Below are 27149 nucleotides of genomic sequence, written 5' to 3' on the forward strand. Positions count from 1 at the left end.
CAACACCACCATCGCCATCAAAGGCCACCCCAAGGAGCTCAACTGCACGGCACGGGGTGAGCGACCTATCATTATCCGCTGGGAGAAGGGGGACACGGTCATCGACCCAGACCGCGTGATGCGGTATGCCATCGCCACCAAGGACAATGGCGACGAGGTAGTCTCCACACTGAAGGTGAGTGCCCATGCCCCTGTCTCAGGGAACCCCAACTCTCAGAAAGTAGGGAGCCCGCAGCTATTACATCTGTACCCAGTTGAAGTAAATGGGAAGGCTGGGAGCCCCTCCACATACCATAAAAGTACCGCTCCTTTCCTAGCTATTTCCCTTCTCCACCCAGTAACCTCTGCCTTAGAACCTCACTATATCTGCTTTCTGACAACCCCACCGCCATGAAATGTGTGGACCTTTCAGCCCTCCCTGTTCTCTGGAACCTCTGGGCTCCATTCTCCCTCCCGGACTCTCAGCCCTCCTTCCTTCCTTGACCCCTCTGTCCCTCCCTGCATGGCCTCTTCCATGCTTCCATCCGTGGAACTTTCTGGGAAGAGAAGCCCTTGACAAAACCCTTTGTGGGTCTCCCTCCCAGAAGAATATGGCCTCACTGATCTTCACTAGAGTGAGCCCCCTTCAGCAGATTAGTTCTAAAAGACTCTCCCCATTTCCTCCCTCTCTCCTCGTCCTCCTGCCCCTTCTGGCCTCCCCCCAGCTCAAGCCTGCGGACCGTGGGGACTCAGTGTTCTTCAGCTGCCATGCCATCAACTCATATGGGGAGGACCGGGGCTTGATCCAACTCACTGTGCAAGGTACCCTCACCTGCTCCACCATTTCCTACCCCTCCCAGGGGCCCGGGTTTCTGCTGCTAACTTCACTTGCAGAGCAGGGACATTGCCCACACACACACAGTGGCAGAAGATGACAAGAACTGGCCTCTAGGGAAAAGCTCCTCTCCCCTTCCTTCCTGCCCAGAGCAGGCAATAAGGGTCCTTCCAGACACACTTCAGACAGCAAAGTTTGTAGTGGCTACAGCCCCTGTCAGGCACGCTGGCTCCCAGAAGTGCAGGGGCCTGGAGGATGTGTGGGAAGGGAAAATCAAGCTGGGAGAAGTTGGGGGCTCTGCATAGGGGATAAACAGGCCCTCGGCTCTGAGGAGTCCCACTGGAAAGGCCTGCCTACTGCCAGACCAAGGAAGGGAGGGGAACAAAGCAGGAGACAAGCGTGCCCCCTCTGCCTGAGCTCTGCTGCTGGGCTGCCCCCAGTCGCACTGCCCACATCCCAGGATTGCAGGGTCCTTGGGTAGACCACAGCTGACACCAAACCCCAGGAATACAGCAAATCTCTGGTTCTCCCTGGGGGTGGAAGAAGGCCAAGGTCTTTGCTGCCATCCTCACTGTGCTCCCTCCCCCGTCATGCCCCAGAACCCCCAGACCCTCCAGAGCTGGAGATCCGGGAGGTGAAGGCCCGGAGCATGAACCTGCGCTGGACCCAGCGATTTGATGGGAACAGCATCATCACGGGCTTCGACATCGAATACAAAAACAAGTCAGGTACGCTGAGTGCTGTGCCCACCATGGCCCTTCCGCCACCTGCCCTGCCTGGGCCCCTCTGGTGGGACAGCCCTAGAGCCTCAGAGCTGCCATCTGAGGCAGACACACTGGCACCCACCAGTGCACAAGCCCCTGTGGCCCAAAGGAGGGACACTTGTCAGGCTAGGAACTGGGGGGCAAACAGAGGGACCCCAGTTGATGGAGAGGGGGTGTCAGCTCCTTTCTAGAACTATCCCCAGGCCAAGGCCCACAGGGTGGTCTGATTTAAAGCAATTCAAAGGCCCTGAACTTAGGGCTCAGGGCTGTGTCTGTGGAATCAGAGACAGACATCATGGGGTTGACTGGGTCTTCTGAGCACTGCTGGATTGGCATGATGGGGTTGACTAGGGGTCAGAGAGCCAGTCCTTACCAAGAATGGGTTTTGGGGCAATGGGAGTCCCTGGAAAGGTTAGATCTAAGTTTCCTCCTCCTAGATGCCTTCCCAGATCCCTCCCCTAGGACCCAAGCTAACTCCTATGAGGCTGCCCTTAAAACCACTGTGAAGCCCCATGGGCCCCTGGGTCTCTAAGAAAACAGGGTGGGGGCATGGTCAGGTAGAGGGGACCTCAGAGGAGACAAGAAGCCTTGAGAGTGAACCATGCCAAAAAAAAAAAAAAAAAGAGGCATAGGTGTTCATGTTTCTACCTGCGTACAAATCTCTGGACAGTGCAGGAGGAATGGGGAGCAGCGGGGTGGTCGCCTTGAGAGGGCACCTGGATGGCACCAATGCAAGATTGAGAGGAAAACATGCTTCTCATTCTGGATCCTTCTGTACCTTTTGATTTTGATACCATAAGCCTGTATAAGCTTTCCAAAATCATTTTAAAATAAAACACAACAAAGAATCTAGAGAATTCAGCCCTCCCTAGCCTCCCTTTTCCTGCCAACTCTAACTCATCTTTTAGGCCTTAGAGTGGGTCCAAGGTTTTGTTCCCACCCCCTGCCCCGAAGTCTTCCATATTCTTTCTGGATCCCTTAGCACAGAATGTGATCATTGGCTGGCTGGCTGTTCTCACCTCTGGATGGTCCAAGTTCTACTCCCTGCTGTTTTCCCAGCACCTGGCACAGTACCCGCCACATAGTAGATGCTCCACAAATGGTTGTTGAGTGAGTGGAAATGAGACACAGTAAAGCAAATCTCCTAGCTGTGTATTTACCTCTGGAGAAGCAGATCCAGGGCACTGGGTCAGTCATCTTTGATACAGGTTTCTACGAAGAGAGTCCCGGCCCTCAGAAGCTTACAGTCTAGTTGGGGAGAAAAGTCAGGCTGCAGCCAGCCACCCAGGAGTTTACCCTGAGTGCAAGAGGAGGGCTGCAGAGAGAAAGAGGGCTTGCCTCCAACAGGGGTCAACAGGGAAGCATCTCTCTGGTCCTACAGAGGCTACATTGAGCTGTGTCTTAAAGATTGAGAGGTAATGGACTAGATTCAAGGAAAAAGAAGGGCAGAGCCTGAACAAGGCATGGTGCAGCCCATGGAGTGACACATCTAGCAGAGGGTTCACAGATCCACTTCCCAAGCATTAAAACTAAAAAATGCTCTGGGGCCAGCTTGAGATGGGTCCTCTGGGCTGAGCCTTCGCTTTGTTGTGGAAAGTCATTGAGAGCCACTGACAATGGCTAAGCTCCCAGAGGGAGACTGAAGCAACATGGCACTGTGGAAAAATTCATCTGGCACCCGAGGGAAGGAGGGGAGATTAGCAAGGAGGCTGCTAAAGCCCTGCAGCTGGGGCAAGGTGATGATGAGCAGCAGGGCCTCTGTGGAGACAAAGAGCATGGAGAGGAGGGGTCTGACTGTGTGTCCATCTCACACCTTAGGACTTTCTGAGGCTGGGCACAAGCTGCCCAGGAGCCAGACAGGAAGGGCTAGGTCTGTATGCAGGCTCACATTTCCATGTGGTAGTGCTCGCTCTGTCTCCCTGCCCGGCTGATACAGTTGGCAGGGCTCTGTTCATGTTGGCAGGTGGAGAGTGGATGCCTGGACTGTCACTCCTACCGCTCCCCTACTGCTCCTCGTAACTACCTCTCTGCCCTCCTCCCCTATGCTGCCCTCTCTCCTTCCACTGTCCACTCTCTAATGTGTGGAAACCTTTCCTGGGGCACCAGTCAGCAGAGTGAAGCTGAGAACATCACACATCTGGAGAGCAATGCAGAAGGAGAAGTGGGCATGGAAGACGTAATTTTCAGAGAGTGTCCGCATCTTCCCCCAACCCCCTTGGCTCCCCTGCAAGATAAAGAACCGCCATACTCCACTCTAGAGCCGGGGTGTCAGGAAGGATGGACAGGGTAGAGGGAGAGATAACGAAAACTCAACCTCAGAGTCTCCCTTCAACAAGGGCTTTGCACTTATAAAGTAAATCACAGGATCAAGAGCACAGAGGAGCCAGCTGGTCCTGCCCCCTGCCTTTGGCTTGGACTGCTCCAGACCATCCCACTCACGCGGGCATCTGTCCAGGCATTTAAGACAAGGAGTTCCATGAGAACTGCAGGGGTCACCATTGGGGTCAGTCAGAGGCCAGGAGCACAACGCAGCTTCTTCATTGTCCTAAGGTGGGAATGGCGATGCCTCCCTTGCAGGATTGTTTTGAGGATTAAAGACAAAGCAACTAGCACTGGGCTGTCGTAAACCACTAATAAATGCAAGTTTCTCTCCCACTTCTAACTCAAATACCTCATTTGACAAGTTACAGTCCTTTGGGAATTACAGGCTGAAATACATGTGTCTGTCAGTCAGCAACATGTACTGAGTGCCATCATTTTTTGCAGAATCATGCACCAGCCATGTGGTAGGAAAGGAAAAGAAATAGGAGACAGAGTGTTGCTCTTGGAGCTTACAATGCAATCGTAAAACAATTGTGAAACATACACTGTGCACGCACACACAGGCACACACGCACTTTCAGCACCATTACAAAGCACTATGCAATCACAAGTAATACACCACAAACTACATTACATGAGAACTGAAAAAGGTATCCTAGGGAACAGATGGGCAACTCAAAGGAGGGGGGTGTGCACGTGCATGGTTGTGCATAAATGTGTGTGTGTGTGTGTCTAAGTAGACCTTTTTCCTGCATGTGAAATAGTGGAACAAGAACCATTGCCAAAGCAGAAGACAGGGTGCCCAAGTGTCAGAACTGGGTGATCTTTTGCAAGCTATGTCATGTCTTTCAGCGTTTCTTTGTCTATCAAATGGAGACAATAACACCCATTTATCAGGGGGTTGTAAGGATTAAGTGGGTGTGGTGACATGTAGAATTGTCTAGCTCAGAGCCTGGCACATACTAACCCTCCACGGCTCTCCATCCTGTGCCTCTACTCTCCCTTCCCTCTTCCTCCTGCCCCAGGCCACACCCACCCCAGATCCAAACCATCTACTCCTGACCCCCCTCTTTGCCCCAACTGTGCCTTTGCCAGGTTTTCTGCCATGTTGCTCATCATGCTAATTTTCCAAGGGAAATTACCAAGTCTGCCCTTTCTAAGCCATCCGCTCACGCTGACTTCTCCTGGCCCCAGGCAGCAGAGTAATAATACATGAATGCTGAATGATAAATAGCACCGTCCACACAAATCTATCAGATGGCGCTGTGCAGATTTAAAAAATGCAGACACCACATTTCGCCCCTGTTCCCCAAGCAAAAAGAAGGGGTGGATTATTTGAGGACGGCCCTCCAAGCCCAGAAGGCAGAGTTGTGGTGCCAGCAGTCAGCCACCACGGGGTGAGCCAGCCTGGTGTGACGTGTCTTTCCATGTGTGCTGGAGTGTAGCTGTGAGCGGGACTGGTGTTGGGAGGCTGTGTGCAGTCTTTGTGACCCAGGGAACCTCTTCTCGGGGCTGCAGAGAGAGTGCCATAGGGGCTCAGAACCATGATGCAAGGAGAAAATCAGAGATGCAGAATGGATTTGTTTCTCTAGCACAAGCAGCTGAATGCTCCAGATGTGGCTTTTGTCCAGGCTGCTCCCCCTCCACAGTGAATGTATCTCCTGAAAAACCAAAGGCTCCAGGGCCCCTCCCAGCAAGCGCCCCACAGAGTAGAAGGCACTGACATCTCCCCAGCCACTGCCTTATTTTTTAAGAAAAATATTTTGCATCATAAACCCTTTGATGAAGAAAGGGAGAGAGAGCCCTTAATGAAATATGTTAATCTGGGCAAGCCAGGCTCATATGAAAGGGAATATTAAAAGAGACAATATTCGCCAAAGCTAGTTCAGTACTCTGAGAGAGCTGAAAAGGAAAGGGAAGAATGTAGGGCCCCTGATTTCAACTATTCAGGGTCAGAGATATGGCAGCGATCAAGTTTGGAAAATCAGCTAGATGCCTCCAGATTTGACTCTGATGCATTAGCCTGAAAGAGTTGTGGAGAGAGAGCTGTTTTGTGCCAACATCAAAGATGATTTGAGAACACAAGGTCAACTCCACCTGCAAATGACTGGAAAAAGCAGGGGAAAAGGGGCCACTCTCTGGGACATCCCCTCCTCCTAACCTTCCTGTGATTGGCAGCTGAGTGAGGCAAGGAAGGGAAAGGTAAAAAGTATTTACTGTGACTACGAAATGCAGAGAAACTCCAAGCCCAAAGTAAAAGACAAAAAAAAAAGAGGCTCTGATCTAAACCAACGATGAGCTTTAAGTACCCAACACATGCAAAGTTGGGGAGATGGGCTCAGTTTTAGACATAGCTCTTGCCTTCAGGGAGCTTAGCGTCCCCTTGGGTAATTGAAGATACTGTGCAATGAATAGGGGCTCCAAATGCTGTATGAGTGTAGAGAAGTGTGGTGAAAGATGAGGCTGGAAAGGCGTACACGGCCAGATGTTGCAGGACCTAGGTCATGTAAGAAATTTTGTCTTTATCCTAAGAACAAGGAAAATGTATTGAAGAGTCTTATGCAAGAGAATAGCAGTATCAGATTTGGTCTTCAGAAGACCACTCTCAATGCCAGGATAGTGTTAGGCCTGTAAGAGGTGCCAATCATATTTGTAGAGTGAGAGATGGCTGCAATGTGGAAAACAGATGGAAGGGGGCACACCGTGGGTTCTGGGAGGCTAGCTAGTTAGGATGTCATTTCCAAGTGGCTTGGCCTGGGGTAGGGATGGAGATGGAGGAAAGTGGAGAGATTCAAGAGGTACATGAGATGCAAAAGCTATAGGACTTGATAGGCAGGGAAATAAAGAGAAGAGTCAAGAACAACACCTAAGTTTCTGGCACAACATGATGGATGGTGGTGCCATTTCTTGAGACAAGGAACCCAGAAAGTTAATGGGTTTACAGGGTGTATGGTCAATACTCTGTCTTGGACATGTTGAGTGTGTGTGAGGTGTCTTTGAAACATCCAAGAGGAGAAGTCGAGTAAACAGTTGGGCTTTAAGGATCTGGAGTTCAAAAGAGAGATCCAAGCTGAATACAAATCTATGAGTTATCTGTGTACAGATGGAAATAAAAGCCATAGGTAAGAAAAGTGTTTAGAGTGAGAGAAGGAGAGCCTAGGATGGACCCTTGCAGAATAAACCATTAATAGTAGGGTAGGGAAGATGCACCTTCAAAGTAGACAGCAAAAATAAAATGACCCAAGAGATTAGAGAAAAGCTGGGAAATGTTTTATCAGGGAACCCAAGGGAAGAGTGTTTCAAGAAGGGAGAAGTTCAAGTGCTGAACATACCTTAGAAACCAAGTGAGAAATTGGGCTTGGTTACATGGTGGTCACCTATACTGTGGATTTATGGCACTGATGTTTTTGTGGGATGAGGAGTAAATAGTGAATGTTTACATTTTCCAGCATGCACCTGAGCATCACAGATGCTTGGTAAACATTAGCATCGCTTTTCCTTAGACCCACTGTGTGCTGACACATCATGTGGGTCTCTTGCCTCTGCCTGCACTCATCAATTATGAATGCACTGACCTCTTGACCACTGTTTCCCTTATATAAACATGGCAAATCAAGAATGATGTGTGAGCTGGCACCAGCTCTTAGGATGCCACAGAGACAAGTGAACACCTACCTCCATGTTGCTAGTCCATTCTCTCCTAAACCAAAAGACGCCCACAGCAGAGTGGAGCTTACCTATTTGCAATTCTGGCTTAACCTGACAGTCACAGAGTGACTGTCCTGGTGGTTAGGGTGTTTTAAATCAAAGACAAGCACAAAATGTGTTCATGAGCATCCACAGCCGGCCGTTTGTGACTTTGGCTCATGAAACCAAAGAATTAAATGCAAAACTGCAGATGGGGAGCTGGGACAGTGCCTTTCACAGATGACGAGGCCGCACTGCTAGAAATGGTATTTTGGAAAACATCTAAATCTCAGTTAACCAGAATCTGGGAGAACAGGATAGTCTCTCCTGCTGAACCAGTCTCCTGATCAGCTTTTTAAAAAAAAAAAAAAAACAGAAAACCTAAAAAACCTCTTCCTAAAAATCTTTCTAGAATGTGCTAGCCTTCTTTCCTGATTTATTCTACTATTTCCTGATTAATTCGACTGAGAATTTTCAGGATCCTCTACTGTAGATTTAAAAGGAACGGAAAATTAGACTGAATACAACATCAGGACATGACTTAGGAAGATTTTTAAGCCCTGCTACCAGCTTGTGTCCTTGTGCTTTGCCTTATTTTATTTTATGTTCAAAGTGGAGTGCCAATAAAGTGATCTAGTTATGAATTCTAGCGGAGGCATTGCTGTAACTGAAACCCCTTCCCATTTTTTTCTGGAATCCCCCAGTAGGTGCACAGTAAAAAATATATATATACTAAAAGAATGACTGAATTCCTCTGGAGATTCAGAGTGCTTACTGTCACAGTATCCCTGGCACTTTTCTGGTATTTTTCATGTTCTACGATTTTGCTAAACATTAGCCCTGGAATGGGCTGCTAGTCCCCCCAGATAAATCAGGGGCATGCTAATCCTTTTGTTGGCCGCACCCTAAAGACTCAGACACCATTCTCCTGATGGTGAGAGAAGAGGGTGGGGTTAGACTGGGGATTCTGGCACAAGGTCTGTCACCCCACCAAGTCAGACTCAAAACTACCCCCACACCAGTGCACAAGGGAAGGAAGTACAAGAGCATACAAAGAGAAGGAGAAAAGGAGAGAAAACTTGGCTTCCCTCTTTGCACTGGGACTATTAGTGGATGGGGTATATCACACTTAAAACAAGTCACTGATGTGGTGTGAGAAACCAGGAGGATGGGCACTGACCAACCAGACCCTCAGGGACAGCAAGCAAATGGCGACCTTGGAAAGGACCTTGGGAAACATTTCATCTGACCCCCATCTGAGGTTTGAGTTCGCAAGCTGGCCTAGGGCAGAGGAGAATCAGACTTCCTGGCTTTTCCATGCATTGCATTTGCTGTTCACATCCTCAGGCATCCCTTGGTCTCTTTGAGCTTCATGGAACATACCCCTTGAATTCCGTACAGTTAAGGCCTGTAGCCTCTTCACTGCAGTCTATATGAGCTAGACCTCTCCTGGACAACAAAGTCAAGATTGGGATGTGTTCATGCTTGAGGCTGGGGAGGAGTCTTGAAATTTGACTGGCTGTGGTTTGAAAAGGGTGTTCTGTCTGCAGATTCCTGGGACTTCAAACAGTCTACACGCAACATCTCTCCCACCATCAACCAGGCCAACATTGTGGACTTGCATCCAGCATCCGTGTACAGCATCCGCATGTACTCCTTCAATAAGATTGGCCGCAGTGAGCCGAGCAAGGAGCTCACTATCAGCACTGAGGAGGCTGGTGAGCACCTCACCCTGCTGCCCCTGCCCATGGTCTCCGCGAGCAGGGCCATGTGGGGCCCACACCGACCCTGTTCACTGGCAGTGGGCTTGCAATTAGAAGGGGGAAGGCAAGAACCCAAGGTATTTGTTCATGTCTGCCTCTGGATCATTGGAGGCTCTGCTGCTTGACTTTTCCCAGATGGGGTTCTACATTGTGGGCTTCTGGGAGCTGTCCATGGTTCTTCCCCCCCACTCCTTGGGTCCTAGCCTGTGTGATGAACTCAGAAGCGCTAGATATGCAAAGGATGGGTTACTAGTGCCCTGGATTACTTTCCATTACTTTTGTCATGGAGTTTTCTGAAAGTTTAAAAAATATCTCTGTTGCTATATTTTCTCTCATTTATTATTGTGAAATATAAAATAATGCAAAAAGTACATACATATGTACAGTTTTACAAATAATGTAAAGTAAAACCTAGAATAACCAAAACACATTATCAATTATCAGCATGCCAGAGGTTATCCCTAAGCCCCTTCCCAGTCATAATCCCACCCCTCCCCCATGAAGTAACTAGTATCTTAACTTTCTTGCTTTTCTTTTTTATTTTGTCACCACAATGGATGTACATATAAACCATACATTTAATTTTGCCTATTTTCCAATAGAATGCATTCATGAAATCATACTTTATATATTCTTTTGTTTATTCCTTGTTTTAATCAAAAAGTTTTTGCAAGCTTCATGTTGTTAGCACAGCTGTATCATTTTTGCGTTTTCAGTGCTGTATAGGATTCCGTTTCATGACTATATCACAGTTCATTTGTCCATTCTATTGCAGATGAATATTTGTTGTTTACAGTTTGAAGCTGTGAGCATTTGTGTGTTTATATGCTAGTACACAGGTTCACAAATTTCTCTGAATATAAGCAGTTGTAGAATTATAGACATCAGACGAGCATATTTCTATTTTTAACAAAAAATGCCAAAATGTCTTCCAAAGTGTTGTACCAACTTGCTGTCCCATGATCGGTGTATAAGAGTTCTTAACACTGCACACCTTTACCTACACTTTATACCATCAAACTTTTTCTTAAAAGATCATGGAGAATAAAGAGGAAACATAAATCCTATGATTGTTTCAGGGAGACTCAAACAAAAGTCCTCTGCTTCTATAGATGGGCATTTCCTTTCTCTCCATCTCAGGAGGAAAAGAGTAAGAATGTAGGACTCTCTTCTTCTAACACCTGACTCATAATGTTCTTCCCCTCACCTCCCAGCTCCTGATGGGCCCCCTATAGATGTCACCTTGCAGCCAGTGACCTCACAGAGCATCCAAGTGACATGGAAGGTAAGTGAGATTGAATATCTCCCCTGAGATGCCTCCTTGTCTCCTCCCTCCTCAGTCCAGGAATGAAGCCCCAGCAGGCTAGCTAGTTCTGGTCTTTTATCATGCCCATGCCTGTTTTTTGCTAAACCCAATGATGTTGGAGGAAAGGAAAAGGAGGAAGATACAGGAGCAGATCCCCCACTGATCCACTTCTTTCTCCACCCTGGCTCTCTAACGGAGATCTGTGTGTGGGGTAGGATGAAGAACTTGGCAATACCAAGTAGGAAAGATGGTTTTGCCACCACACTGGCCTGTCTGCCAAACCCCGCACATTGTGATAGGTTGCGAGTTGGATTTGATTTTGTGCAAAGTTCAAGGTGACCCTGTGGATGATGAGAGATGACAGGACAGGATGAAAATAACTGCCCTCCCTATCTCTGGGTGTGGGAGAGCTATAGAGAAAACAGACCAGTATGTGCAGTCATTTCTAAGGGACGGAAACTTATAAAATCTAGAGGGCGTCTGAAGAATCTGTCTCTTAAGGAAAATCATAGAGAAGATTCCACAGTTGGGCAGAGAAACAGATCAGAACAACTTTGTATAGGACCAAGAAACAATTTACTGGGTAACTTCTCTGTCCCTGCCATGGACAGAGAAAAGTTGGCTTCCTATTGCATTGCATTTTCTAGTGTCCAAATATTTTCTTACACTAATTTATGTGACCCTCTGTTTCTGTGGATTAGAGTGGACAGAGGTATTTGCATCCCCATCCATCAGAGGAGACCATGGTGTAGAGGTGCTAGGTGACATTTGCCCACAACCATTCAAGTAGTGATAGGTGCAGGACTTAAACACACATAGTCTGGAGCCCCTGCCCAGTCTCCCCACCATAGCCTGATGCATGAAGTTCACGAACAGAGAGCATTCTTGGGCCCACCTGTGTTCTTCTGGGAGCTTTCTCACATCAACAGTGGGACTTGGGGAGTTGCCGCATCTACATCTGGGATCAAATGTCCAAAATCATTTTCTGACTCTAATTCCTGATAGGAAAAGTCCAGGAGCTTTAGTCTTCTTTATGGGCCTTTCAGAAAAGTAGGCTTGAGAATGGAAGAGATTCAGAAGAACATGGTGGAATTTTCCTTAAAAAGACTGCACACACACATGCACACAATACGTCATAGCCTGGTTCCTTCCCCCCCTAGAGAAATAACCAGGACAAAAGTGAAGCAGAGGCTAGACAGTTGATCCTTCCTGGGGACTAGCCCACTTGTAGATACCTGGAGCCATGATTCCCACCTATATTCAGATCTGGGCTCCAGTGCTTTCCTCAGAAACTGGTGGTAAAGAGTCTAATCCCCAAGTCTCATCTGCATACTGGCTCTGGGCCCCTTTCCTAGAAACACCCCGAGAAAGCCAGGAGATAGGGGCGAGAACGAATAAATATGTAAAACACTGAAACATTTGGCTACAAAGTTCCAAACTGGAGGTCAATAAAAATTTAGAATCAGATTTATTTCTCCAAATTCTCATAATGAAAAATAAAATTGGTTAGAAAGTTAGAAGTTCAGAATGAACTAGCCTGTCAATAAATTTTGGGCTGACTTCTCAGGGGACTTTTTTTTAACACCAAGAAACAGATTAATGAAAAATAAAGATTCACTTGAAAGATAAGTCACTTCATTTTAAGACTCTTTCCACGAGATGGATCACCACTGCTTTATGACATAAATTTGCAATCAGCCCTATTGATTTCTTAATGCTTCAGAGAAATATTGTTAAGATTGATTTAAATCCTGAGTGTGCCTTTGGGGTAGGAGAGAAAGAGAGAGAGAGAGAGAGAGAGAGAGAGAGAGAGCACGAGCGAGCGAGCACGATCTCAAGATTCATACAAATATGTGAATATATATGTAAGTAGCAGGGTATGCCTGGATGCCTATCCATGGCCTCTGCCAGTATATGTTGATGTGAATGAAGTTCGTATGGTTCTGTGTACAGGTGTATATTGTGGTATAGGTGGCTCTGGGTATGTAGGCATGTGTATCATTGTCTAATGATATATATATCAGAATGTGTGTCAGTATGGATGTGTGTATGTAATATGATAGTATATGTCTATGTGAAGACAAGAGTATCTTGAAGATGTGTTTGTGTCCAGAATAGATGTCTATCTGTGTGTGTGAATGTGCATAGGCATATGTGTGCAGATACAAGACCCAGATTCAGAAAGTTGCCTACTTACAAGCTAGCAAACAGGACTGCCCAAGTGCAGAGAGAAACATTATTCAGGCATTAACAAAAAGTCAAGTCAAGTAAATATACACACATACCTATCTTGTGAGTTCAAAACAATTATGTTAAATTAAAAACTTCATTTTATTGAATTAACAGTGAGCTTAAAAATGCAGTTCATTTAAAACATTCATTGAATTAAAAAAAAAACAGTGGGACTGTTTTACTAACTTAATTGTTTTTGATCTCACTATTTTTTAGTACAATAAAAGGTGAGCTTTTAAATTAACTTCATTGTTTCTAAAACTCTGATTCAAGCTGTTTTTATATGCACTAAAGTGGATGCTCTCTCTCAATTTATAGATGGGCAAGCCTACTCTTTAAAGGATCCAGTTTCTATTTATGGATCTAGATGCATCTGGCGGGGGGTAGGTGTGTGGATTAGGATGTTTGCTTTGATGGGTCTGGATGTGCACGTTCATGGTTCTGGATGTGAGGAGATATATTGGGATCTTGTGTGTGTGCATGTGTGTGAACATGTGTGAAGTGAATGTATCAGGGTTCAAGCTTGGGGTGAGAATGTTTTTCAGCCCCCAGACTGATGCCAGTGGAGTTTTCTCCATTCACCTGGCTAACTGGGATCAGTCCTTCATTCCTGCCAGCCAAGCCAGAGCTCCAAAACACCCCCTTCCCACCCATGTGTCCTTGTTCATCTCTGTTCCTCCATTTAGGAGCTGGCTTCAGGCATCAGCCCCCAACACACCCCAGCTCTTGACCAGGATGTCCAGGGCAATCCAGCTGCATGCTCCAAGAGCGCTGGGCCCACACAAAAGTCAAAGGACTCTTTTTTTTAACTTGTAAAACATATGTACCATTTTACATACATAAAATTTACCATTTTAACCATGTTTATCTATATGGTTCAGTGGCATAAAGTACATCCACAATGTTATGCAACCATTGCCACTCTCCTTTTCCAGAATTTTTCATCATCCCGAACAGAAACTCTGTGCCCATTAAACAATAACTCCCCACCAACCCAAAACCAGCTCCTCTATTCTACTTTCTGTCTCTATGAATTTGCCTATTCTAGGTACTCCACAGAAGTAGTAGTATGCAACATTTGTCCTTTGTGTCTAACTTATTTCACTTAGTATAATATTTTCAAGGTTGATCCATGTCGTAGCATATATCAGAATTTCCTTTCTTTTTAAGGTTGAATAATATTCCGTTGTATGGATATACCACATTTTGTTTATCCACTCATATCGATAGACACCTGGGTTTCTTCTGCCTTTTGGCTGTTGTGAATAATGCTGCTCTGAACATGGATGTACAGATATATGTTTGAGTCCCTGCTTTTAATTCCTTTGGGTGTATACAAGGATGGAATTGCTGGATTCTATGTTTAACATTTTGAGGAAATGCCACTGTTTGCCAAACAGCTGTACCATTTTCCACCAGCGATGCACAATGGTTTCAAGTTCTCCGCATCCTCCCCAACTTGTGCCACTTGTTATTTTCCTTTTTTTTTTTTTTCATAATAGCGACTTAGTGGGTATGAAGTGGTATCTTGGGATTCTTTCTTTTTATTCAAACTAATGGCTCACCTCTCTCTCCATCTGGTTACTTTTTGTCTTCTGTTCCGTTTCTCCCAGGCCCCTGAGCGCATGCCAAATGGTATCCCTATTTATTCATTCATCCAATAAACATGTATTGAAGGCCTACTATAGGCCAGGCACCATTCTAGACACTGAGAAGATGGCAGGAAACAAAACAGATGACATCTTTATCCTCTAATGGAGACAGATAGTCCCACATAAGTAAAATATATAGAATGTCAGATGATGCTAGTGCTATGGGGAAAAATAAAGCCAGAAGAAATGTCAAAAGTACTGGACAAAGGGCAGGGAGCAATCTGACATAAGAGGTTAAGGAAGGCCTCATTAAGAAGGAGGATTTCACCAAGGACAGCACAGAGGTGATGAGGCAAGCCATGTGATATCCAAGAAAAGAGTGTTCCCCAGGCGGTGCAAATAGCAAAAAGGCCAGTGTGCTGGGGTGTAGCAAGCACTGGAGAGAGGAGATGAGTTCAAGAGGATTAATGGGGGTCAGATCATATAAGGTTGTACAGCCATTTTAAGGACTTTGACTTTCACTCTGAGTGAGATGGGAGCCTTTGAAGAGCTGGGAGCAGAGGAGTGATGTAATTTGACTTTGGTTTTAAGAGCATCATCTCAGAGTGTCACTGTGTCTTTGTCTCCCCATCCTGTACTCACAGGCACCCAAGAAGGAGCTGCAGAATGGTGTCATCCGGGGCTACCAGATTGGCTACAGAGAGAACAGTCCTGGCAGCAATGGGCAGTACAGCATTGTGGAGATGAAAGCTACTGGGGACAGTGAGGTCTACACTCTGGACAATCTCAAGAAGTTTGCCCAATATGGGGTGGTGGTCCAAGCCTTCAATCGGGCTGGCACAGGGCCTTCGTCCAGCGAGATTAATGCCACCACCCTGGAGGATGGTGAGGGTCCCAGCAGAGGGTAGAGGGTGAAGATCCTGCCCATGGGCAGATCCAGGGCTGCCAGGGAGGGCTTGGGGCCCTTCCACTCACTCCTTGGCCCCATTATGGTCTTGTGGTCCACACGGCCTCCCTGGATCCTTCCATCTCCTCTTGCCCATTGGCTCCCAGAGAGGTGCTTGGTCCATTGAGTACCCCAGGCCTCTCAATCCTTTTGGCTGGCTCTCTAGCCATCACTTGCTTATGCTCTGCTCATCAGTCTGTTGACCTGTTGGCCAGTCTGAGCAGCTGTCTGTACACTCTACATCCATGCTTCTCCCTCTGCCTGTTCTTCCTCCCTCATTCTGGCCCTCACCCATCTCTCTTCCCATGCTTTTCCCTCCATACCTTGGGTCCTCTTTCTCCTCCCTTACAGCCTCCCAGATGAAAAGGGGGCAGAAGCCAAGTTACCTTTGTATTTCTGGGCTGGTAAAAGTCCACCATCTGTGTTAAGGACCTGAGATGTGACTGTGGAGTTAAGAAATCCCAAGATCATTGTGGCAGAGGATCTAGAGCCTGATCTTTAAAACTTAATTCTTTGATATCTAGAGAAAACTCCAAACTCTGATGAGTAAATTAAGGGGCTCAGTTTCTCCCAGGGGAGAAGGTCAGGAGGAAGCAGGAGCATGCTTGCTCTCCAAGCACAGAGAAGAGCAGCTGGTACCTGAGCCTGTGCCAGGTAGGGAGAGCAGATGTGACCCTTGGTGACCTCCAGAAATGGGTCCGGGATGGCCACAGCCCCCCACCAAAGAGCAGAATAAAGAAGCACAGCATTCTCTCAAGCTTCCTTCTTGATGTTCTAGCCAAAAACCAGGGTCTGAGATTAAAACCTATTGCTGAGTCTGAGACTGCCCCCAGCAGAGGGAGGAGACTGACTGCCCTGAGAGCATAATGCCATTGCCCCTTATAATATCCAACATTCCACCATTAGTGAGTCATTCCTTTAGCTAAGCAATGCCCTACCTCTTCCCCTGAATATGAGGAAAGCCTTGGAAAGGAGGACGCATCAGGTCAGAAATACCTGAGAGCAAATTAGCTCATACCACTGGTTCTTAACTTTGGTTACAAATTGGAATTATCTGGAGAGCTTTCAAAATACTGATGCCCAGGCTTCATCCCCAGAGATTCACATTTAGTTGCTCTGGGGCACAAGCTGGGTTTTGAGAAAGAGCAGACTTCTGTAGCCCCAGAGCGCTGGGCCCCTGGGGAAAAGGGAGAACACAAAAAAGAGGGAAAGGTGCATAGGAAGCAGAGAGTCACAGAGAAGCTCTGGAGGAGAGCTACACTGCAACCAGCTCCCCAACTCCATCCCCCATGCCATATCCTCACCATCCCCCCTACTGGCCCCTCCCTTCTGTGATGCTGGCCAAAGGCCTGGCTGCGGTGAGAAAGATCAGCTTGTCTTTAGTACCAGCAGTACAAATCCCAACTGGTGCCCTACCACAGTGCTTCTCCAACTTGTGTGCACATCAGAATCTCCTGGAGGGCTACAAACATTGCTGGGCCCTCCTGCTTCTGCTTCAGCAGTTCTGAGGTGGGGGACTGAAAATTTGTATTTCTAATAAATCCCCCCTATGATTCTGCTGGTGCTGGTGCAGGAAGAACCTGTGAGAACGAAGCACTAACAGCTAGGTCATTATCCATTAAAGGAGCCAAGGCTCACTGAAGTGAAGTAACCTGTCCAGAATCACCTGTCTGGCAAAGAACCAAGCTCAGATCAAAATCCAGGCCTGACCCTGATTCCCACACTCTTTCTACTTCACCCTGTGGTTACTCTCTTGCTTGAGAGTGAGGCTGGATGCAGGATGCTTGGGGAAGACACATCCAGGGGGAAGAGCTGTCCCAAGCCACACCAGAATGCCTTGACCAAACACTAAGCTCACGACCACCCAGGGCCATGCCAGGAAACAGCCAGGCCAGGCCTACCTTTGGCTTCCATCAGAGCATCACCTCCCTTGCTTTGGGGGTTGACGGGGGGTACCTGGAATTTCCAACAAGGAGAGATCAGCATGGGCTGTGGAGTCATTTTCCAAACAAAAGAGGAGAGGAGGAAGAAAGTTTCCAGCAGCATTTGCTCAGCAGTTTTTCATACTTAATTAAGGCCCTCGTTAGCCTGTCAGATCCTGATCGTTTCCTGGCAATATTAGCACTCCTCCTGGGGTATTCAAGGGCCCCTGCTTTAGCAATAGTGTCTTTTCCATAATTATATTACCTTCATTTTGTTCAAACGGGCGATCTGTATTAGTTTATTACACTGGGTCCCTAATTACATGGTGCTTATATTTTTACACCTAAGTAATATGAAACAATAATCATTCTCAAAGAGGATAGTTAGGATGATGTATTATCATTTAAATGCTCATAAAAATTAGAGTTGCCTCTTGTGGGGCAACGGGATCTAATTACCTTCCATCCAGCCTGTTCCTCTTTTCTCCCACTCAAAGCGAAGCAGACAGCACCTTTCCCTTTGCCCTCCACTTCTGGAAGCCAGTGGGAAGTGATAGCCATGTCATCCCTAGCCAAGGTGACTCCTGGGGCCTGGTGTCCCCACCCTCTGTCGTCTCAGAAAGTGTGAGCTGCACAGGGCCAACCTCAAGAGTGGAACTTAGTTTAAGCTCAAAAGTTTAACCCTCAGAGGGAGAGGATTAAAGGGACGATGGACCACCTAAGTTGGTCTCAGAAAGTGTTTTCCCACCCAAGGCATTTGGGTGTGTTCATGCGCAGGGACAGGGACAAGGGTGTAATGGTCCCTGAAGTCCCAAAGGCATCTATAGAACCTCTTTTCCTCTTCACCGGGGTTAGCTGAGATTGTCTCTTTTTCTTTTCCTTCCCTTCAGCTTGGTACCAAGACGCAAGGGTCCCTCAAGCCAGGCTTCAGCTCAGACGCCCTGGTCAGGTGCCTCCTAAGGGCTGACAGCCATCAGAGAAGATCATCAATTACAGATACTTCCAGGGCCACCTGGAGGTCTTCCAGGCTCTGCCACATTCAGCAGAGGTGGACTTCCTGGGCTGTGGTGCCCACTGGTGAATTCCCAGGGGCTCTTGCCTAGAGTTCATCACCTTCTTCCCCCAACATTTACCCAGAACCAGGGACATGCCACCCGGAGAGCAAGGAACCAAATCTGTAAAGATCTCTACCCAAATCTTTAGGAAAGAAGAGTTGGTTCACTTCCTGGCCCAAACTCTAATCACTGAGTCGAGAGGTCCTTCCACTTGTCTAACCTGGAGTTCCTCTGGCCGGGCAGCAGGGCCTGGTCTGAGACATTGTATGCTGCTATAATCCCCTGACTGGGCCCTTTGGTCTCCCCTCTCCCCATGCAGTGCCCAGCCAGCCCCCTGAGAATGTCCGGGCCTTGTCCATCACTTCTGATGTGGCCGTCATCTCCTGGTCGGAGCCCCCACGCAGCACTCTCAATGGAGTCCTCAAAGGCTATCGGGTCATCTTCTGGTCACTCTACATTGATGGGGGTGAGTCTGCTGGGAGTGATGGCTGGGTCTCAGGATGAGAGGTACAGTATAGTGGGGGTCTGCATCCATGCTTAGTTAGAGCTGGGCATCTTCCCATGGGATGTCAAGTGGAAGTGCAGCCCCCTCTTCTGCACATATTATCCCAGGCCAGAGCCAGGGGTCAGGGTCACCTCTCTGGTGGAGGGAGGGACACCAGCTGCTCCTAGACAGCAGTCTGTTTGGGAATAACTTGAGAAGTGATGGGGCATATTTGCTTTTCTAATGTAATGTGTTGATATTTGGCCTTTATGGCCATATCAGTCAGGGTCCCAGTAGGGAAGAGTTGGCACACTCAAAGGGGGCAGTTGAAGAGAGCTTAATGAAGCACTGCTTTCAGAGGGATATGAAGGGAGGCACTTGAGACTAGCACCAGCAGGAAGCTGTCACCATCTAGGTCTAAAGGAGCAAGAGGAGGAAGCAGGGAAGAACCTAGGAGAGCTGCCCATTGCCAGCCAGTGAGACAGGCAGTGTGTGCAGAGGAGCTGCACAGCACCTGGAGGAGGGCAGACAGAAGCCTGTGTGCAACTGAGAGCAGGAATGGCAGGAGGAGGAAAACCAAGACGATGTCCCGCCCTTTCGGTGCCTTCCTCTCTCTGGGATGCACTGGTCCAAACAGGCTTGCATAGCCCCACAAACACACTCAGCCCTGACCACTGGTATACACAGACCTCGCAGTGACCAGTAAGTCTGCAGTTATGCCAGCCAGAGAACTAGCATCCCTAACTCTGGAAAAATTCTATTGGGGGCCACAAAGGACTACAATGAGTTTGCTCCCCAGAACCTGAGCCAGATCACCAGCCCTTTGTCCCTCCCTTCTGTCCTGGAGGACCTGGGTCTCCAGCTCATGGTCATCTCTCCAGGGTAGCTGCCCTCCCCTTCCCCACATGGATTCTGCTCTGCCCAGACACACTGCCAACAGGAAGTGTCTTTCCTTGCCACTGTCTTCATTGTCTCCTCCAAAGCACAGAGCCTGGAGTTCAGGCATTTGATCTAAAGATCTCCCAAGTTCTTACGCTGTGAAATAGCCTCACATGTCTATGCTGAGCCAGGTAACAGATGGTCCCTCATTTTCCAGAACTTGTTTCCCCAGCTCAGCCCCTCCAAGTGAGGAAGGCATTGGCCTCTCTAGTCTCCAAAGGCCACCTGAATTGTTGGCCACACTGCCCTCTTCCTGGGTCCTTCTCTGGCTCCAATCCAGAGAAAGATGGGTCTGCCCTGCTTTCTGATCTCCTGAAAAAGGAAGGTCTCACTGCTCAGGCCTCTGAGATTCCCCCACACTGACCTAGAGTCCCTTCAAGCTGGGCATGGCATTCTCACCCTCTGGACCCTGGCAAGCTGCTGCTTTTTCCTGGCCCAGTCCTCTGCCTTGGACCCTTTGCCTGCCCTGGGTCCCTGGTGAGGTGCTGGGATGGGTGTGCAGGTGCTCGGCTTCTACAAGGCTTGTCCTCAACCAGTGTCTGGGCCTGTCTTCTATAAGCCCAGTAGTCCCAGTGGGAGAGCTGTCAGCTCAGCAGTCTAATACCCTGACCCTCCCATGGGACCCTCTCCCTAAGCTCTTCTTCGGAGTCTATAGCAAGTTTCTTGGCAGGATGATGGGTCCTCACTGAGTGGGGGAGAGCCTTGGTGCCTATTGGGACCACTTGGGGAGAGATGTGGCCTGAGAGCAAATCTGCCCCCATGTACCTTGAGGTGGAGGGTCTTCATAGTCACCACCACATGTACTCAAGGTCTGAGCCCAGTGAAGTAAGCCCGACTGGACCCCAGGCTGATGGAGGGGCAAAAGCAGGGGGACTGCAGTGTAGCCAGCCTGGGCTGCACTCAGAGGCTGTTTGTCTCCGGCAGAGTGGGGTGAGATGCAGAACATCACCACCACGCGTGAGCGAGTGGAGCTGCGAGGCATGGAGAAATTCACCAACTACAGCGTGCAGGTGCTGGCCTATACCCAGGCTGGGGATGGAGTGCGCAGCAGCGTGCTCTATATCCAGACCAAGGAGGATGGTGAGTGTCTCCTCCAGGCTGCCAGAGCTCAGCCCTTGGGGTGGGCTCCGCAGGGCCTGTTGCTGAGCATGCCCTTGTTGCTGAGCACCCACTGCCCACATCATCCAAGGAGAAGGGCAAGCACCATTCTTTCTCCTGTCCTTTTGAGGACTCTAGGGCCCTGCTTTGGGAGAGTACATGCCCCAGCCCTATTATTTATTGGCAAGTCCCTTAACCTTAAGCTTACCATGGGTGGTGGAGAAATGCTCTGGGACTCGTGTGCAAACATAGAAGCAACCGTAACCATCTCCTCCTTCAACACTGGGTCGGAGGCTAGATAAAGCCTCTCCTCCTCTGACCCCCACCCCAAGGGCAAGCATTTTGTGGCATCTGCTCCCCTGCAAGGCTCAGCCTGGTTCCTTCTGAGTACAGATGTTTGGGGTTGGGGGAAACTGGAACATCACCCTACATATCCTGAGTTAGGACTTGGCAGTCACTGTATAGAGGCCCCAGAATGGCCATGCCCCAGACTCTGGTATTCTGGGGGTCTCTCAGGGAGGAAATGGGATATGCCTCCATTTGGAACTATGGTCTCAAAGCCCTTCTCCATGGGTACAGAACTGGAGGAAGATCAGGGATAAGGAGCCTAGCCTCAAGGGTACAGTGACAAAATAAGGGAATGGGGGGAGGCTGGGAGCCAAGTCAACCCAGGAGAGAACAGATTGGGAGAAGGGACAGACTTCCATCCAAGGCCCAGAGCTGCACACCTCACCCCACCCCAACCCCATCACTTAGTTGATTCTTTTTTTTTTTTTTTTCAAAGAAAACAGTAGATTTGTTGGCTGTCTCTACTTGGTTGATTCTTACATGTTCTGAATCAGGTACTATATTTTTAGAAGAGTTGGTTTATATGAAAAGTGGCTGGCCCACAATAGACACTTAAGAAACAATAGCCATCGTTGGTATTATGGCTTCCTCTCCACTCAGCCTCAGTTTTTCCAAAGTCTAGGTTCTACACATACAATTTGGCAAAAGGTGCTGAAGGAGTTAGGGAAGTTGAAAAGAAACAGCTCAAATTGGGAGTGGTGGTGAAGTTCCTACAGCAGCCTAATGCTCGGAGACCAGACCAGCTCCCAGCTCAGCTTAAAGCTCCCTGCTCTCCCCAAGCCCCCCCCTCGCCCCGCCCTTTCCATCAGATCAGCCCCTCCCTACCATAAGCTCTGAGCAATTAAGTATTTACCAGTTCACCTGCCCTACTTTTTCTATCACTAATCCCCCCTGATCAGGGCCTCCTGAGACAGCTCCAGACAGAGCCACATGCTCTTATGTGGAGACCAAACAGGGATGGTGCTCAGAGCCTGGCCCCTTCCAGAGCTCAGAGCCACACATGCACAGGCACCTTCCCAGCCTCTAAAAGTGAACCACTGGGGCCCCCCAGACTTCCTTCATCCTATTCTGATGCAAGACCTGAGCCATAAGCACTTGTATATGTTTAACTGACTGAGGTGAGACCCCAGTAAGGAGTCCAGAGGTCAGGGAGCACCATCCCTCCCTGCAGGGAACTTTCAACCATCCAGCCTAGAGCTGCCTATGGAGCCACACACAGGGACACACACAGGCAAGGCTGGGGCCCCAAGGCATCAGCTCCACAGAATGGAGGGGGCACTGGAAAACACCATAGACATGATGTCCCAGCCCTATTATTTGTTGGCAGGTCATTTAACCTTTTTGAATCTCAACTTTCTCATGATAAAATGGGGACAAGTGATATCTCATTAAGTTAGTGTAAGAATCGCTAACTGTAAAACCCTTTCTAAAATATCAAATGCTAGCAAATAATAGCTGTTTTAAGGTTACCAAGTTGCCGGCAATGAAATGACTGCTGCCAGTGAACCTAGGTGCCCCTGAGGGAATTTGTGTCTCCAAAGGGAGGTCTAGGCCAGAAGAATCCTTTTTCAGATGAGATCTCATCCAGAACAGTGGTCATAATTTGACACATGTGTGATGTGCTATTATAGGCATGATTTAACCTTCTTAACAGTCCATGAGGTAGGTATTATTTCCATTTTAGAAGTGAGAAAACCATGGCCTAGAGAGCTAAAGCAACTTACTGACAGTCACTCCCCTATCAAGACTTTTATGCTTCTATGTCTTCTGTTCTATCCATCATACAACTTGTGTCAGTTAGGAAGTTTTGGGTTGTGAGTATTACAACTAAAAAAAGATTAAAGCAATAAGCATATTTATTATTAAACATAACAAGAAGTCTTAAGTAAGGTAGCTCCAGGTTTGGTTAACTCAGTGGTCCCCATCTTTCTGCTTTGCTACCCTCAGCATGTTATCTGTTCCTCTCATGATTTGAAGATGTCTACAGCTCCAGGCATCACACCAGACAAGACAGAGTTCAGAGTGAGAAAAGCAGTCTCTTCCTGTGGTCATGCCTCTCTTGGGAATGAAAGAAACAATTCCAGAAACCCCCTCGACAGATTTATCCTCATTTCCCATTGGCCACCATGGGGCAACATGCCTCTTGTTAAGCCAGTCACTGAAAGGGGGATGGAATTATCATGGCTGACTTACCCCATCCTCTGGTGTAGGTGATGGAGACAGCTTTCTCTAAGGGGTAGAGAAATGACTTTTCCTGTACCCAAGCAGAAGTGAGGCTCTGTTTGCAAAGAATGAGAAAGAATAATAGCAGATAGGGAGGCAGACAACCATGCCTACTCCACTACTGCTGCCCCAACTTCACCACATTCTCCCATTTATAGGTGGCAGTTATTACAGTTATTTCTCAGCTGACTTGGAAAGCAGATAGGTCCACATTCCAATTCCAGCTCTGCCATGGGAGCTTAGGCAAATATCCTAATCTGAAGACACTGTGACATCTCACCTACCACCACCACCCCTCAGTATTTTGCATGTTTCCAGAGGAAGAAAATTATCAGAAAATTTAGATAAAAGCAAAAACAAATTAAAAGATCAAATGCAAACATGTAAATTCAAGCTCGTTTCTTATGTACATCCACATCTCTCAGTCTAAGCTTGGTTTTAGGCTGACTTGGCTGGACTCAGTTTATGAACAACAAAGCTTCTTGCCTATTTCTCAGCTCCCCTGTGAATACCAATCTAGGCACATAGCCTCAGAGTACAAAGCTGAATTGGATTTTAGACCACTTTAAAAAGTTTTAACTGAAGAAGAGGCTTGACTAGACCCGTGTTTTAGGAAGGTAACTTTTATAGAAGTGCAGATGACTGAGGGGGATAGAGGGACAAGGACTAGTATCAGAAATGCCTTTTAGAACCTGTGGGCATCTAGGCAGAGAAGAGTAAGATGTGTGCTAGGGCAGCAGCAGTGAGGATGAAGAGAAAAAGAGGGACAAGTTTAGAGACGCATATCAGAAAATTTCCACTTCAAGTAATGATGGATTAGGTAACCCAAACTCTCTCTCCTTCTTGCTGAGGACACTAGAAAATCTCAACAAAATATTTTTTTAAATACCTGCTTAAATAAATACCATCAGATAGCTGGCAGGAGAGTGAAGAATTACTGAGCCAGGATCCAAAAGAGAACGGGGAAGCCCAGGAGGTAAGCCTGGCATTTGGAGTGGCTTTTCCCCTGGGGGACATTTGCTGAACCTAAAGACAGTCACTGAGAATATGAGCAACTAGAAAGACATGAATTGGAAGCCAGGGCCTGCCATGGTGTGTGGGTCTGTCTGATGAATCCTCCTCATTTTGAGTTAAGACCATGAAGGACAACACTCTAGGGGACCAAAAGTAGACAACTCAGCTTCAGATCATCTCAGTCATGGAAGTTATACTGAAGCAACCCCAGGTTGTTAGTGCCCTAAATTGTAGGTACCTGTCAGAAGCGAACATGAATTCTCTCTTTAGGAAGATTACATCATCTGAGGCCTCAAATTATTTTTATAAACATTTTGCAAGTACTGTGCCTGGCATACAATAAAAAACAATAGGGACAATAATAGCAAAAGCCAGCAAAACAAACAAACAAACAAAAGAAATAGACCCACAGGGATTCCAAACATAGAGTTTTTTAAAAATCAAATATGGACTTTCAAATAATTATTCTTAATAAGATTGGAATTTAAAGAGAATTGGAAACTATCAAATGAAAAATCTAGGAACAAAAGCTACTAATACCTAAAATTAAAAACTCAATACGTAAGTTTAAACAAATTAGACACAGCTGAAGAGAACACTAGTGAACTAGAAGATAAGTCAGAAGGAAATATCCAAATGAAGCACAGAAAAACAAATGAATGGAAAATAAAAGAGCAAGTAAGATATAGAGCAGTGATTTTTCAAATTTTATTGTGCATAGAAATCACTTGGGGATCTTGTTAAAATTCAGATTCTGTTTTGGTAGGTCTAGGGTGGAACCTGAGATTTTGCATTTCTAACATGCTCCCAGGTGATGCTGCTGCTGATCCATGGACCACGTTCTGAATATCAAGGATGTATAAGATGCTAGAAGGTATCCCAAAGAAGAGGAAAAAGAAAGTGGGCAGAAAATAAAATGTCTGAAAACTTTTAAAAACTGATGAAATACATCAAGCTACAAATGCAAGAAGTTCTACAAATTCTACAGGCAATAACTTAAAGAAATCCACACCTAAGCTCATCATAATAAAGCTGCTAAATGAAAAAACACAAAGAGAAAAACCTTCAAAGCAATCAAAGGAAAAAAGACCAGTTACCTTCAAAGGAGCAACAATTAGATTGTCAGCTAACTTATCAGAAACTATGGAAGCTGGAAAACAATGCAATGGTATATTTAAAGTATGAAAAGAAAATAGTTATCAACCTATAACTTTATGCCAAGCAAAATATTCTTCAAGATTAATATGAAATAAAGAAATTTTCAGACAAATAAAAAAAAGAATCTGTCACCAACATACCTGCCCTAGAGAAATATTAAAGGGCATTTTTTAGTTAGTTAGAATGAAAATAATGCCAGGTGGAAGATCAATGATGCAGAAAGAAAAGAAGAGCAATTGTATGATGGACGTATGGGGAAACATAAATTAATATTGACTGCATAGAAATGATGGTGATGATGTCATCATCTTGGGGACAGTCTAAAATATTTGCAAAATTACAATATACAACAATGGCATATAAATTGGGAGAGGATAACTGGAAGTTATAAGTCTCTTGCATTGTCTGAGAAGAAAAGTGCCAATTAATGATCTTAGACTTTGGTAAGTTAAAGATTCACGTTGTAATCTGTTCAGTAACCACTAAAAGTAGTGAAGGACTATGTAATAACCAAACTAATAGAGAAGAAATAGAGTATTTTTTAAAACACTCATTCTAGAAAGCACAAAAGGAAAGAAAAAGAAAAACAAAATAGGTAGAACAAATGGAAAGTATTTAGGAAGATGGAATATTTGAATTCAAATACATCAATATTTGCATTAAAGGTAAATTGACAAAATTCTCCAATTAAAAGATAAAGACTGTCAGACTGGCTAACAACGGAACAAAATCTAAATATGTGCTGTTTATAGGAGACATCTAAAACATAAAGATATAGAAAGGTTCAACATGAAAGGACGGGAAAAGATAAAAGGCATGCCATGCAAAAGTGTAAGAGAAAACTGGAATATTAATATCAGACATAGTGTGCTATAAAGCAAAAAGTGTTATTAGAGATAAAGGACACTCTGTTATGATAAAAGACTCAATTACTAGGCAAATAAAACAGTTCCAAATTTGTATGAACCTTAATAACAATCTCAAAATATATAAAAGCAAAAACTGACAAAACTAGAAGGATAGACAAATACACGATCATAGTGGGAGATTTCAACATACCTCTCTCAATAAATAATAAAGAAAAAAGTATGCAAGGATAGAGAATATCTGAACACAGCAGTTAACATACCTGCCCCAGTGGCCATCCATAGACCTCTGCACTCCATGACCACAGAGACACCAGGCAGAGGTGAAATGGCAGGGCTATAGCAGCAATGAGGTAGAGTCGAGTCAAGGATTGCCGACTTCTAGGCTCAGGCCCCTGGATGAAAGATGATGCTGTCTATAGTTACTTTATTTAACCTAGAATTGTTTATCACTAAGTTTAAAAAATGAGATAGGTGCTAGAAGCTGAGAGTCAGGTAAAGGAATGCAAAATAATAACCATTGTGATTTTTCAAATGTCTTCTATGTGTCAGGCACTATGCCAAGTGCTTTATTTTAATTAGCACTAATTCTCTCTATAAACCTTTAATGTGATTG

The 27149-nt window shown here is 46.4% G+C and overlaps 1 protein-coding gene across 1 annotated transcript in view; it reads left to right on the forward strand.

The window, feature by feature from the left end:
* DSCAML1 (DS cell adhesion molecule like 1) overlaps positions 1-27149 on the forward strand; it is a gene marked incomplete at its 5' end in the record, with an annotated part of 99650 nt that overhangs the window by 51498 nt on the left and 21003 nt on the right. Inside the window, 8 exons of the mRNA XM_023524890.1 lie at positions 1-175; positions 705-801; positions 1414-1542; positions 9138-9305; positions 10565-10635; positions 15125-15365; positions 18723-18869; positions 20751-20906. The exon at positions 1-175 is cut by the window's left edge and continues 2 nt beyond it. Of these exons, the coding sequence (XP_023380658.1) occupies positions 1-175; positions 705-801; positions 1414-1542; positions 9138-9305; positions 10565-10635; positions 15125-15365; positions 18723-18869; positions 20751-20906 (1184 nt within the window). The remainder of the gene's footprint in view (positions 176-704; positions 802-1413; positions 1543-9137; positions 9306-10564; positions 10636-15124; positions 15366-18722; positions 18870-20750; positions 20907-27149) is intronic.

This window comes from Pteropus vampyrus, unplaced genomic scaffold (assembly GCF_000151845.1).
Source record: "Pteropus vampyrus isolate Shadow unplaced genomic scaffold, Pvam_2.0 Scaffold505, whole genome shotgun sequence".
NCBI lineage: Eukaryota > Metazoa > Chordata > Mammalia > Chiroptera > Pteropodidae > Pteropus > Pteropus vampyrus.